The sequence below is a fragment of the Aspergillus thermomutatus genome, assembly GCF_002237265.1.
Source record: "Aspergillus thermomutatus strain HMR AF 39 chromosome Unknown NODE_206, whole genome shotgun sequence".
Classification (NCBI taxonomy): Eukaryota; Fungi; Ascomycota; class Eurotiomycetes; order Eurotiales; family Aspergillaceae; genus Aspergillus; species Aspergillus thermomutatus.
The window spans coordinates 41496-53880 of NW_020798255.1; the positions used below are offsets into that span (position 1 = coordinate 41496).

A 12385-nucleotide genomic window follows, 5' to 3' on the forward strand; every position below is an offset into this window, starting at 1 on the left:
ACTTAGTAAAGACAATAATTCTCATGACACTGTTATTAATCCCTCATTCAACATTTCGTCGCATATGGAGTACATGGATGGTTTTTTAGGTGAATCAGGATCAATGGTTCAATGATAACGGCGCAGAGATTGATACGTATATAATGGGTAGAGATGAATCCTAATACCGCTTGGAATATCGAGAACACGTCAATCTGCGCAGTATCCCCCTTTTCGCAAGTTCGAGGCACTCGAAGTACGGAGTAGATCGATAGCTACTAGATAAGCTGGACCCCGGTCCCTAGTCCCATGGGGCTGTATTAATTGGTCTAAACCGGAATTGCTCATGAGATACTACGTGTACTCCGTACCTATTCTACAATCCGCCATCAGGATCATGATCGGCTTCGATCCCAATTTCGGCAACTGGCGGGGTGGGGATGATTCCCCATGGGCCTGGAGTGAGGAGACAATGTGACGGAGACAGCTTCCAGCCTTCGAGTCTCTAGATAGGCTCCAACTCGTCCTGACAGCTTCTGAAGAGTTCACTGATTTGTAGAAGCGCGCCTCGATCATATAAGAAGAGTAAGAGATCGCAATGGAATCGATTGAGTTCTAGGCCCAGCAATTGAGCTGACATGCAATCTTCACGAAGCTGCTTCCAAGATGAGTGCTAGCATGTCATATAATTCTTTGCCCAAAATCCTCATGGGCTTAGGTAGTTCCAGACTCCTAGTAATGTGATTATGGCCAAGATATTCAGGGTCCTTGTAATAGATTTTTATGAAGCGAATTGTGTGACGGTTCTAAGTATAAGACGAGACCGAAGAATTATCAGAACCTTCAAGCCCATCATCATCATAATCATTATTTGGATCGTCATCCTAGGGCAGAAGTGTGTACCTAGTTGTTGATATGCAAAGTAGCTGCGGACCTCGGTACGGAGTACGGAGCACGGAATTCCATTCTCTTCTGCGTGCTATGGATGTACGAACATTGGACAATGCATATGTCTCGCACATAAGACCATTTATGCCTCCTTGCAGCTGTCAACTTATGCTATTAAAGTGGACTCGGACTAGAACTTAGAAGATTGGAAGTATTTTGTTGTGATCGGGTTGAAGGTTTTAACGCTGGCACAAAAAAGGTATTCTGACTTTCTCGAAGCGGCATACGCTCCAAAGCAGTAAGATGGTCCGCAATTAATAGAGGCAAAGCAAGAGATTGGTCATTGGTTAAAGAATTGATTAATACTGAGATTTTTTTTTTAAAAAAAAAAAAAGAAAAAGGAGAAAAAGAAAGAAACGGAAAAAATTCCGAGATTGTGACGCAGCTGCCCACCAGTCCCACTACGATGGGCTCCACTTCAACAGCCAGACCTTACCCAAACTGGCCTCTGAATGACCAATGACAACTGCATTGATTCGCTCACCCCCTCTAACTCTCGAAATCCCCGTGACTGCATGTGGCGGCCAGGCCAAGTAACGTGACCGGGCCGAGGACACGACTCCGGCATGGGAAACAATAATGATGGTTGGGTACTGCAGTTGCCAGTGTGGCTCAGGAAAAGACGGAAGTGGAGTAGGGAGAAACCGGGTATGGAAACGGCTTCTTCTCCTCCATTTTCCCCCTGGTTGCTTCCCCATGAACCTGAGAATTTGGAAAATCTCATTATCGGCTTCGATTCCTGACTCCAAGATAAGTAAGTACCTTAGCGAAAGCGGATACTGTTGGCTTCAACGACGCTCATCCAGAATGCATTGCCTCTGAAGGATATGGCATCTACGGAGTAGTAAATAAGGTACCTATGACTGGCTGAATAAACCATCCCATCCCCCGGTCGCTCGACCCCCCGCCGAACTTGGCCCACCCTAATCCCGTTTGGTACTGGGATAAAATACCCTCAATTCCAGTCTCCAAGTCTACAGGTTACAGGTACCTTGGGCTCTTAGCGCAACCGAGTTTGGTCCAGCTTATCCAATTGTGAATCAGTAAATCAGATCCCAAAGGTACGGAGTAGTTAGTCCGAATTAGATAATAATTGAAAGTTTGAAACTCTTCTGGATTGACGGTGGTTCTTGTCTGGGGGAGGCAACACTGACGGCGAGTGGATCCGGGGGGCTCATCATCCCAAGTTCCCAAGTTCCCAACACTCACAGGGCCTCCTGACTTTACAACCATTTTTATTAGGTATTATTTTATTATTATTTGGGTTTTTCTAACAAGTATGGAGTAAATCGTTGTTAGTCATTGGATATCCATAGGATCGATCGTTATTGTTACCTTGCTACTACTATTTAAACATTCTCTCTCCCCGGGCCCCAGCTATCGCTTGACTTTTCGTCCTTTGGACGAAATGATGGACTATGAAAATCTTCCTCTTTTGAGAGTATAATCCTCAATCATATCATATTCTAAAAAAAATAGGCACTCTCCACTCTCACTCCTGTGCTCCATTAACCATCTACTTCGTTCTTCCTTTCTCTCATCCCCTTGTTGGCGACGACTTCTATCTATACCTCCTTCATCCTTTCGACTATACATCTTCCCTCTTCAGCAAATTAGAGAAAGACTCTCTTGTGATTTATACCCGCCACAAATAGTTGATATCATATCATATTGGATCCCAAGATTCATCGGTTCGCCTGGTTTCCACAATGACTACCTCTGGTAATCTCGCTGTATCGTCATCGACGCCCACATCCGCAAATACAATGGAGACCGAATCCCAGGGTAAACGTAAAGCCTCGACGGCTGGGCTCTCTGCTAATTCTCGCCCGGTCAAGCGGCGGGCTTCGAAAGCATGCTGTTGCTGCCGTGCAAGGAAAGTCCGGTGTGATGTGGTGGAGAACGGTTCACCATGTACGAATTGCCGGCTGGACCAGGTAGAATGTGTTGTCACAGAGAGCAAGAGGAGAAAGTTCGTTTTACATATGTCGATGCGCTGCAGTATTCGTGGCTAACGTCGAGTGCGCTTCGCCGTCACTCTTCAGGAAATCACGTGTCGAGGTTGAAAATGCCACCCGCCAGCCTTCTCAGTCGCCCGCAGAGGGCCTTGAGGACGCAGGAAGCTTTCTCAGGAGACTCAGCGAGTCTCACGGGTTGAATGCGGACATTGCTCCTGAATCACCATCTCAGCAGTCCATCGACTTGGATCAAGGGCAGCATATGCCGCACCTACTGTGTTCGTATTTCCGCCATTGTTTTTTTGCAAGCAGTAATCCCTGTACTGATACATGGCATTGTCCACAGATCAGAGTCAGGCCAGCAGAATCGGGGGAGGGAACCACTTTCGCAGGCGAATGGCCCCTAATCCTGCAGTTCCGGCCACTCTTCCTCTTCACCATGTCACGTCACAGATTCAGCAGCTATTGGATCCTTCCTTTTCCAACGCGCGATCCGGCGGTGTACTTCTGCCGGACTACATCAGAGGCTTACCATCCCGATTGCAGAAAGAAGATATCGAATACCTGTCCATGAAAGGAGCATTAACAGTACCCGACGTTGGGTTGAGGAACGAACTGCTCAAGGCTTACATCCACTATGTGCACACGTACATGCCTTTATTGGATTTGGAGGAGTTCTTACAGACTATCGTGCAGAATGATGGTATTCATCGGATGAGTCTTCTGCTGTTCCAGGCAGTCATGTTTGCTGGCACGGCTTTTATCGACCTAAAGCACCTTCATGCTGCTGGTTATCCCTCGAGAAAGGCTGCCCGAAAGGTCTTCTTCCAACGAGCCCGACTTCTGTATGACTTCGATTATGAAGTCGATCGGATTTCGCTCGTCCAATCCCTGCTGCTGATGACTTACTGGTACGAGACCCCCGATGACCAGAAAGACACTTGGCACTGGATGGGCGTCAGCTTGTCCTTGGCGCATACCATCGGCCTGCATCGGGACCCTGGGAATTCTCGCATGGACGCCCGGCGGCAGCGAATGTGGAAACGTATCTGGTGGAGCACCTATACTCGCGATCGCTTGATTGCCCTAGGCATGAGGCGCCCTATGCGTGTCAAAGACGACGACTGTGATGTTCCAATGTTGACGCTCGACGACTTCGAATTCCATCCATTTTCGCCGGAAATCGTGAGCATGGTGGGGAACTCAGAGGTTCTGCAAAATGTTGAACATCAGAAAGAGCTGGCCCTCATGTTCATCGAGAAGGCGAAGCTTTGCCTGTGCGTCAGTCATGTCCTGTCGGCTCAGTATTCTGTTCTCAGTCACAAGTTTGGCGGGACGATGGAGACGACTATGATGTTGGTCCCCAAGAAATCGGCAGCAGAAACGTTCGAGGTTCGGCGTTGCGATCAGGAGTTGGAAGATTGGCTGGCCAATCTTCCTACGGAAATCCAGTACGCTCCGGCTGCACCCGCGAAGTTGACAGAAGCCCAGGAAGTCTTGCACTCTCATCGCGCTCTCCTCAAAATGGTCTATCTGACTACATCAAGCGCGTTGCATCGTCCTCAGGTCCTTCCTGCTAGTCCCTTCCCGTCAATGGATGCAGAGCTGCAGGAGATCTCGAGGAACAAGGTTCGATTCGCCGCAGTTGAAATCACGAATATTGCGCAGGACTTGCACAGCTTGGATTTGACGAGATATTTTCCTACTACCGGCGTCACCGTACTTCTGCCCGCCGTCATCATCCACCTCCTCGATATCAAGTCGAGCGACCCCAGCGTGCGGATGACCAGCCTCCAGCGATTCTACCAGTGCATGCGCATTCTACAACGTTTGCGAGAGATCTATGCATCAGCTGACTTCGCGACATCGTTCTTGGAAGCTGCAATTCGAAAGGCTGGTATTCAGCTCACAGTGGCTCCCCAGGACGTGCAAGCTCGTTCCAGCAGCGCTTTTGATGCGGGCGCACGGGTCAATACATTGACACCCCCTCCGGATTCTCTTGCCCAGAAGATTCCCGATCTGACTTACCCAAAGCCCGCGGGTGTTGGAACTGCTCGCCACGCCGTCGAAGAAGGCGAGACATTGTTCGCCTCTACTCCTCCCCCCTCGGATGGCAGTGAAAACGGCAGTACCGCCAACATCAACCGGAACTATCACCGAGATGCCTTCAGCATCCCAAATTTGGACTCGGAGCTGAGTATTAGCGAGCTGATGGACTTGGCTAATGACGCCGAGGTGACCCAGAATGATTTTGATGCTCTCATCAATTTTGATGATGCCGGTGCCGACTTCTTCACGGCCGACGATCATATGAATCTTAACGGATCCGGTCCCAACAGCAAGGGGTTTGGATTTACCGTGGATCCAATGAATGGCATGCCTGGCTTGATGGGCTTTGATCCCGGAAACAAGGCTGATATGGCCAGCCTGGGTGACGGTCAGCTTCACAGCGACCGCGTCGTCGCGACCATGGGGCACAGCAATACCGAGACAGCACCCTCAGATTCGAACGGTCTGACAGCTCATCTCGACGCCGACCTTGGTATGAGCCTAAGTGGCTGATGTGAATGCTTTACAATCGGGGACTCCGTCGAATGCTGAACGTTGTTCGACTATGAATTTGGAGCGTACCTTTTCCTTTTCTTTTGTTCCTTTCACTTTCTGTATGCCTCGAGATATGATTTTCCTTGACGGGGTTTATGTATAATGGGACTTGGGGGACATGAACAGTTTTGGGTATATATATTCACACGTCTTGCGTTGGTGTTGCATTGGCGACTGTTTGACTACAAGAGGGTATTAAAAGCATGACAAGGAAAATAGCAATGAACTTGTATTACGACGCGCTCTCTTTGTCTCTGACCTTCTTCTTCTTCTTTCGGCAATGACTTACCTTGGCCAAATAGCATCATTTCCTTGATGTCGGACAGCATCAAATAGCAAAGACTATGACTCGGGTTCCTGCCTTTCTGGTGCTTCAAAGCGCAGTGAGATTGAGGCTTACATCGCTGACGACCCTCTTGGTGCCTTCTTGGCCTCCGAACTGGTCCCGGAGGCTGACCGACTATCTAGACCAAGGCCAAGCAGCGGTGAGGCCATGACAAGACAAGTCAAGGCTCTACGCAGTAGTGCTTTGTTGTGGTTGTCTTTGGTTCATCGATCCCGCATGTAGAGCATGGCAGCCAGACATTTGAGCGCTTTCATGGAGCCACAGAAAAAGAACCATTTTTTGTAATGGAGAATAGCATATCTACTTGCCTTGAGGCTAAACAGGATCCATAATAATAATGTTATCCGTCGGTCGCCCGTGATGTTCTGCTACGCTATTCCTCTTTTGGCAGGTCGTGTTGATAGTATGGGAAGTTGTCGATCTTCCACCTGCTGCGGAGGGGCTACCTAGTCTCTGGAGTCTTTCTGTTCTGCTCTGCCATCGACGCTCGTTGAATCTTATCAAGGACAGGACCCAGAATGTGTACTTGCTTTGCCTGAGCCGCTTCTCGACATTCCATTTCTGAAGCTGGAATTGTGCTCCAAGGTCTTCTTACAGCCATGAGACACGTCCTCATCACACTTGTCAACAGCTGTCGATCCTCATTGATTATGTCCGGAGGATGAGACTTGTTGACTGATCCACAATGATTGGCTTGCTTCGCATGCACCATTGGTGGAGACACTAAAATTGCGCCATATGTGATGCTCGGCTTGGAGAATATGGTGTGTTCTTGGAAGTGCTTCGTTCACATCAAGACCTATCAGCACCTAAATTGCGAGACATTGTCGATAAGCCGCTTGCTCTGTCTATCTGCTTCGTCGCTGGTTGGATCTTCCAGGATCCAGGTATCATCGATGCAACCTCATTATCAACCTAATTCTACAAGGATCCGAGACCCCCGCAATGCAGATAGTTTCCCCTCACACTTTGAGCCATGATCGAGCTCAAGGTCTCTCTCATATTAAAGCCAGCGAGAACCCTGGTTTCACCACTGTCTCCTTGAGTTGCAAGTGAAAGGGAGCTTTTCTTTTTTGGCCTAGGGATTGAGGTTGGCGCATGCTAGCATTTTTCTCGCAGCTACTACCCTCAAGGGCCCCGAAAATGCGTGGATACGGCTTGATTTCCTTGTTGCCCGTGGCTGCGGCCATTTGGGTACCAGCAACACCCCAGCCGGCGACTGTTGATAGACGACAGTTACCCCAAAACCCTACTGGAGTGAAGACTATCCACACTGCCAACAATGTCACCATTCGCTATAAGGAACCTGGAAAGCAGGGCATTTGCGAGACCACACCTGGAGTCAAGTCATATTCTGGCTACGTTGACCTCTCGCCAGATTCTCACACTTTCTTCTGGTTCTTCGAAGCACGCCACGACCCCAAAAATGCCCCCATTACTCTCTGGCTGAACGGTGGTCCTGGAAGTGATTCTTTGATAGGCCTGTTCGAAGGTTTGCGCACCCATTTTCTGAATCTAGATCGTTTTTTGATATCTGATTGCCGATTAAATTAGAATTGGGTCCTTGCAAGATCAATTCCACAATCGACTCCATTATCAATCCTTACTCGTGGAATGAAGTCTCGAATATGCTGTTCCTGTCTCAGCCTCTGGGCGTCGGTATGCATCAGACCACAGCCGCTCTTGAATGATCCAAGCCCACGACTCACGATACCGCAATACAGGATTTTCCTACAGCGAGGCAGAAGCCGGCTCGCTGAATCCCGTCACTGGTGTTTTTGAGAATGCATCTGTCGCCGGCATCCAGGGCCGATACCCAGTCATTAACGCTACCCTAATTGGTAATTTTCTCAACCCTGATCCCGTTTCAGATACTACTCAGCCAGGTCTCTTAACAATATGTTCTGACAGACACTACTGAGCTTGCCGCTCACGCCGCTTGGGAAATTCTTCAAGGCTTCATGGGTGGTCTACCGCAGTTGGACCACAAGATCAAGTCTAAGGATTTCAGTCTGTGGACTGAAAGTTACGGAGGGTAGGTCATGCCTTTCAACTGTCACTATGTTAGAGATCGTTTTCTGACTTAGGCTCACCCGTCTTAAAGACACTATGGCCCAGCTGTGAGTTTCTCATTCCGCTTCTTGGGCACATGGCCTAATGTTTGCAGTTCTTCAATCACTTCCATGAGCAAAATGAGAAAATCGCGAATGGTACAGTGGAAGGAATTCACCTCAACTTCAACTCCCTCGGCATCATTAATGGTATCATCGACGAAGCCATTCAGGTATGCTTGCAGTTTCGATAGTGGGTGCGGGCATTGGGATTTGCTAACTTCTTTCTTAGGCAAGCTACTACCCGGAGTTTGCAGTGAACAATACCTACGGTATCAAGGCCGTGAGTTGACCCTGCTTCAGACAAGGCTGTGTCTCGGACAAACCTACTCACATCTTTTAATTCATAGGTCAATGATACCGTGTACAGCTACATGAAATTCGCAAATGAGATGCCAAATGGCTGTCAGGACCAAGTCGCATTATGCAAGGAGACAAACCGTACTTCTTTGGCGGATTATGCGCTCTGCACAGAGGCCACAAACATGTGCAGAGACAATGTCGGTACGTTCATCAATCGACCTCGGGCTCACAGACTTGCTTCAAAATGTAGACTTCCGGCTAACCCATATGATTAGAGGGACCATACTATGTATTTGGTGGCCGCGGCGTATATGACATCCGACACCCGTACAACGTAAGTGGGAACAGAGCGCACTCTATGATTGAACATCATCTGGAAGCACCGAAGAGCCTGAAAGCCCTGACTGAATCCGATTCGCTGCACAGGATCCTACACCGGAAGGGTACTATGTCGACTACCTCAAGAAAGACTCGGTGATGAACGCCATTGGAGTGAACATCAATTACACTCAGTCGAACAACGATGTATACTTCGCCTTCCAGCAGACCGGCGACTTCGTCTGGCCCAATTTCATCGAAGACCTGGAGGAAATTCTCAAGCTGCCCGTCCGCGTGTCGCTCATCTACGGTGACGCCGACTACATCTGCAACTGGTTCGGTGGCGAGGCCGTTTCCCTCGCGGTGAACTACACCCATACTCGGCAGTTCCGGGCCTCCGGTTACACCCCAATGGTGGTCGATGGCGTCGAGTACGGTGAGACCCGCGAGTATGGCAACTTTTCGTTCACTCGCGTGTACCAAGCCGGCCACGAGGTTCCTTACTACCAGCCTGTCGCGTCGCTGCAGCTCTTCAACCGCACTCTCTTCGGCTGGGACATTGCCCAGGGCACTACCCAGATTTGGCCCGAATACAGCACCAACGGAACGGCCAAGGCGACCCACACTGAGTCTTTCGTGCCCTTGCCTACCGCGTCACCTAGCACCAGTGTCTACTGATCTCGTGCTGTGCATGCCTCTTTGTATAACTGTACATATTAGGATCAAGGCTGCACCAAAATCTAGTGTGGACCTACGTGGAGCCATACATTCATCACGGTTGCCCGCCGCAGTCACTCGAAGCAGGTCTCCTACGCGAGCTCTTGATCATTATCCCAACTCGTAGAATGAACACCTCAACTTAGAACGAACTTGATTAGTCAGGAATATATATATGCATGTGAGAGTATGAACCTGATGCACATCCGACGAGGAATCCAAGCTCGACACACCAGCACTCAATGTCTTCACAACCGAAGAGAGACGGCAAGAAGAATCGTACCAGGGTCTTGCCTCGTCGGCCAATTAAGGTTAACATTAGTGGTCGTCCATCATAGATACATGCCCGGTAGCCTCATTCAAATATCCAAAACGCTCTGGAGGAGTCGGCACTCGACCAAAAAAGCAGTAATGCAATAATAACCAAAAAAAAAAAGTCAAGTACAAACATGAAGAAGGATCATGTTGTCATACAGTACGCCAACACGACGCGTCAATATGTTCGGGTAAATGTGAAGTGGATCGAAGGAAGCGCGCGAGAGCGACTTATGCGGAGGACACTTGTTTCTCGACTGTCTCTCCCTTCGTAGAGTCTCTGCGATCTTCGAGGGCAATACCATTCACATCTTCGGCTGTTTCGTCGGAAAACTTGAGGTCCTCCTCGACATCCACGTGCTCCTTGATCTTGAAGAAGATGATGGGAGAAGCAATCAACAGGCTGCCAACAAGCAATCCCCAGCAGGAGGCGAACTCCGTCATAAAGGGGGTCTTTTCTGCATCCATGCTGCACAGACGGAGATGTCAGCGAGAATATTCTTGCGAGTCGATATATGCCAACAAAAAACTTACCGCCACATTCCTGCAGCACCAGCAGATTGAATTCCCTTGTAGAAACCTGCAAAGTTGGCTAGTTTACGACCGTTGTTGGAGAGGGATCCCATAAACCTAGAAGTTGTCAGCGTTTTCAAAACAAACTAACTATCAAACTAATGGGAGCAACAAAAACTCCAAAAGAAACGATTGCGGGGACTCACCAGTATGCGCACGTCTGGAAAGCAGCGTCGTAGAAGCCGTAGAACATGTAGAGGAACATGGGACCAACGTAGCCATGGGACGTAAAGTCAACGTCTTGTGTGGCGGTGGCACGGGTATACTGCTTCTGGAAAGCATAACCCCCACCCCAGACACCCATAGTGATGAGAAGGAGGAGCAGCCAGTTGAGTTTGGCTCGCATGGGCCGAGAGAGAAATTTCAGGTCCAGAAGCTGACCAAAGACAAAGGCACCAACCATCTGCATAAGCCAATAGAGCAGACTGTTGAGAGATCGAGTACGAATGTTGAAATAGGCGCCATTGACGCTGTTGAAGTGGTATCCGTAAAACCAGTTACTCGCCAAAAACATGGGAAAGAACAGGACGATGTAGTAGTCTGTGCGAAGGGTCTCATAGAGGCCGAGAAGCTCCGATTTCCAGGTAGGGTTCTTCATCGTGATGACGCGGGACCCATCCTTGCGCACGACGTACTTGGAGTCCGAAAGGAACCAGGCGAGAACGAATCCCAGAGCCATGAGAACCATGAAGGCGATGTAAGTCCCGTCATTGACCGTTCCGGCGTCCGAGTGCAAATTCTGGCCCAAGGGAATCTGTACGCGATGGGAATCAGTAAACTACCTTCCTGGAGACAAGCCTGTGATGAGCACGTACCAAACTTCCAATAACTCCACCAAGATTGAAGATTACCCAGAAGATTGCGATGAACTTTCCCTTCTCGTTCTCACGCGGATAACTCATCATGACCGCACCCTGCGCGCACCACAATAGACCGGCACAAACACCCAGCAGGGCACCGGCGAAAATGAGGAAGCCGGCATTTTGGTTGTGGTTGTAGGAGAGAAGTGATGCCACATAGAGGAAATAGCCAAAACCACCAAATGAGAGGGTCAGCTGAAGACCAATTCGGTTCGCGATGGAACCTGCGAAGAACCCGACAACAGCGAAGGTACTGTACAGAGCCGTATTGGCATTGCTGGTGTCCGTTGGATCGACCTGTCCACCACCTCCGAGACCACTGACCGCATTGAACATACCGGGGCACAGGAAGCAAACAAACGAGACCAGGATCAACTGGATCTCGGGCGAAGCAAACCACGGCAAGGTCAAGGGCCCAAGTTTCAACGGCTTGTACATCCACGGCTTACCGACGATGGTGCTATTATGGCCGATCTCGGGATCAGAGGTGGCTGCAGGACCTTCCTTCTCGGACCGGTGACCGTCCTCCGGCTTTTCGGATGCCATGATTGGATGCTGTGTGGCAAGAAGAACGAAGAAAAGCGACGGTATTGATAATCAATGGCTCCAGCGAGAGCCAGCGGGTGAATGATGGGATGAGCAGGCGATGAGAATGTTTGTTGATCAGCAAACGTGCCCTAATATACCAGGATAGGTATCCAAGGATTGCGAGCAACAAGAGAGGATGATAGAGGCCAGAGGTATATACGGGGTATAGGTATATACGGATAAGCAGAGTATGTTTCTGGAAAACAAACACAAGCCCCCACAAGATGTATACAAAAGAGGCAGGATAAACAGCAAGGGGAGAAGATCGACGAGGATCCTTTGCGCCGGAAACAGAAGAAAGGGACGAAGAATGCGGGATGACGGGGGTTGGGTATGTGTGCAACAGGGACCTATATATGATAAATTATGACGGCCAACAAAAATGTACGACTTGAATTACTCCCAAAAGGGAAAGCCGATGTTTGTTTGTGTCAGGACGAATCCGGGGAAAGAAGAATGACGAGGAGGAGGGAAATATATAGATAGATGGATAGATAAATAATACGAGAGAGAGAGTGCCCAAACAAATAGTCGAATGCGATGCGGATGGGAGGGAGAGCTGAGCTGAGCTGAATCCCCAGTCATGAAACCATTCGAGTTCAATGAATCAGATGGATTCAGGAAAGAGAAAACAAAATCAGTACTCTGGAACGTGTCTGGAGGTTATTTTAAATTAAAAAAGAAAGACCAGAGGGAGGAGAGGCTAAAAAGAAGTGGCATAGAGAATAAAAAAAAAAAAAAAAAAAAAAAAAAAAAAAAAAAACA

At 48.9% G+C, this 12385-nt stretch overlaps 3 protein-coding genes across 3 annotated transcripts; 2 read left to right on the top strand and 1 right to left on the bottom strand.

Moving 5' to 3' along the window:
- Positions 1 to 2636: 2636 nt before the first annotated feature.
- farB1 (putative C6 transcription factor (Ctf1B)) lies at positions 2637 to 5447 on the top strand (the record flags this gene model as incomplete). Its single annotated transcript, XM_026758918.1, has 3 exons — positions 2637 to 2841; positions 2930 to 3163; positions 3232 to 5447. 3 exons carry the CDS (start codon positions 2637 to 2639, stop codon positions 5445 to 5447), a joined length of 2655 nt encoding a protein of 884 aa, XP_026611788.1.
- A 1531-nt stretch (positions 5448 to 6978) lies between these two features.
- CDV56_105643 (S10 family peptidase) lies at positions 6979 to 9245 on the top strand (the record flags this gene model as incomplete). Its single annotated transcript, XM_026759262.1, has 10 exons — positions 6979 to 7327; positions 7390 to 7494; positions 7560 to 7676; positions 7747 to 7870; positions 7940 to 7955; positions 8003 to 8119; positions 8179 to 8229; positions 8297 to 8450; positions 8525 to 8583; positions 8676 to 9245. The coding sequence occupies 10 exons, from the start codon at positions 6979 to 6981 to the stop codon at positions 9243 to 9245; spliced, it is 1662 nt and encodes a 553-aa protein (XP_026611789.1).
- A 585-nt stretch (positions 9246 to 9830) lies between these two features.
- CDV56_105842 (unc-93 family MFS transporter) lies at positions 9831 to 11578 on the bottom strand (the record flags this gene model as incomplete). The annotated part of the gene is made up of 4 exons (XM_026759461.1): positions 9831 to 10068; positions 10134 to 10229; positions 10319 to 10926; positions 10988 to 11578. 4 exons carry the CDS (start codon positions 11576 to 11578, stop codon positions 9831 to 9833), a joined length of 1533 nt encoding a protein of 510 aa, XP_026611790.1.
- Positions 11579 to 12385: the final 807 nt, after the last annotated feature.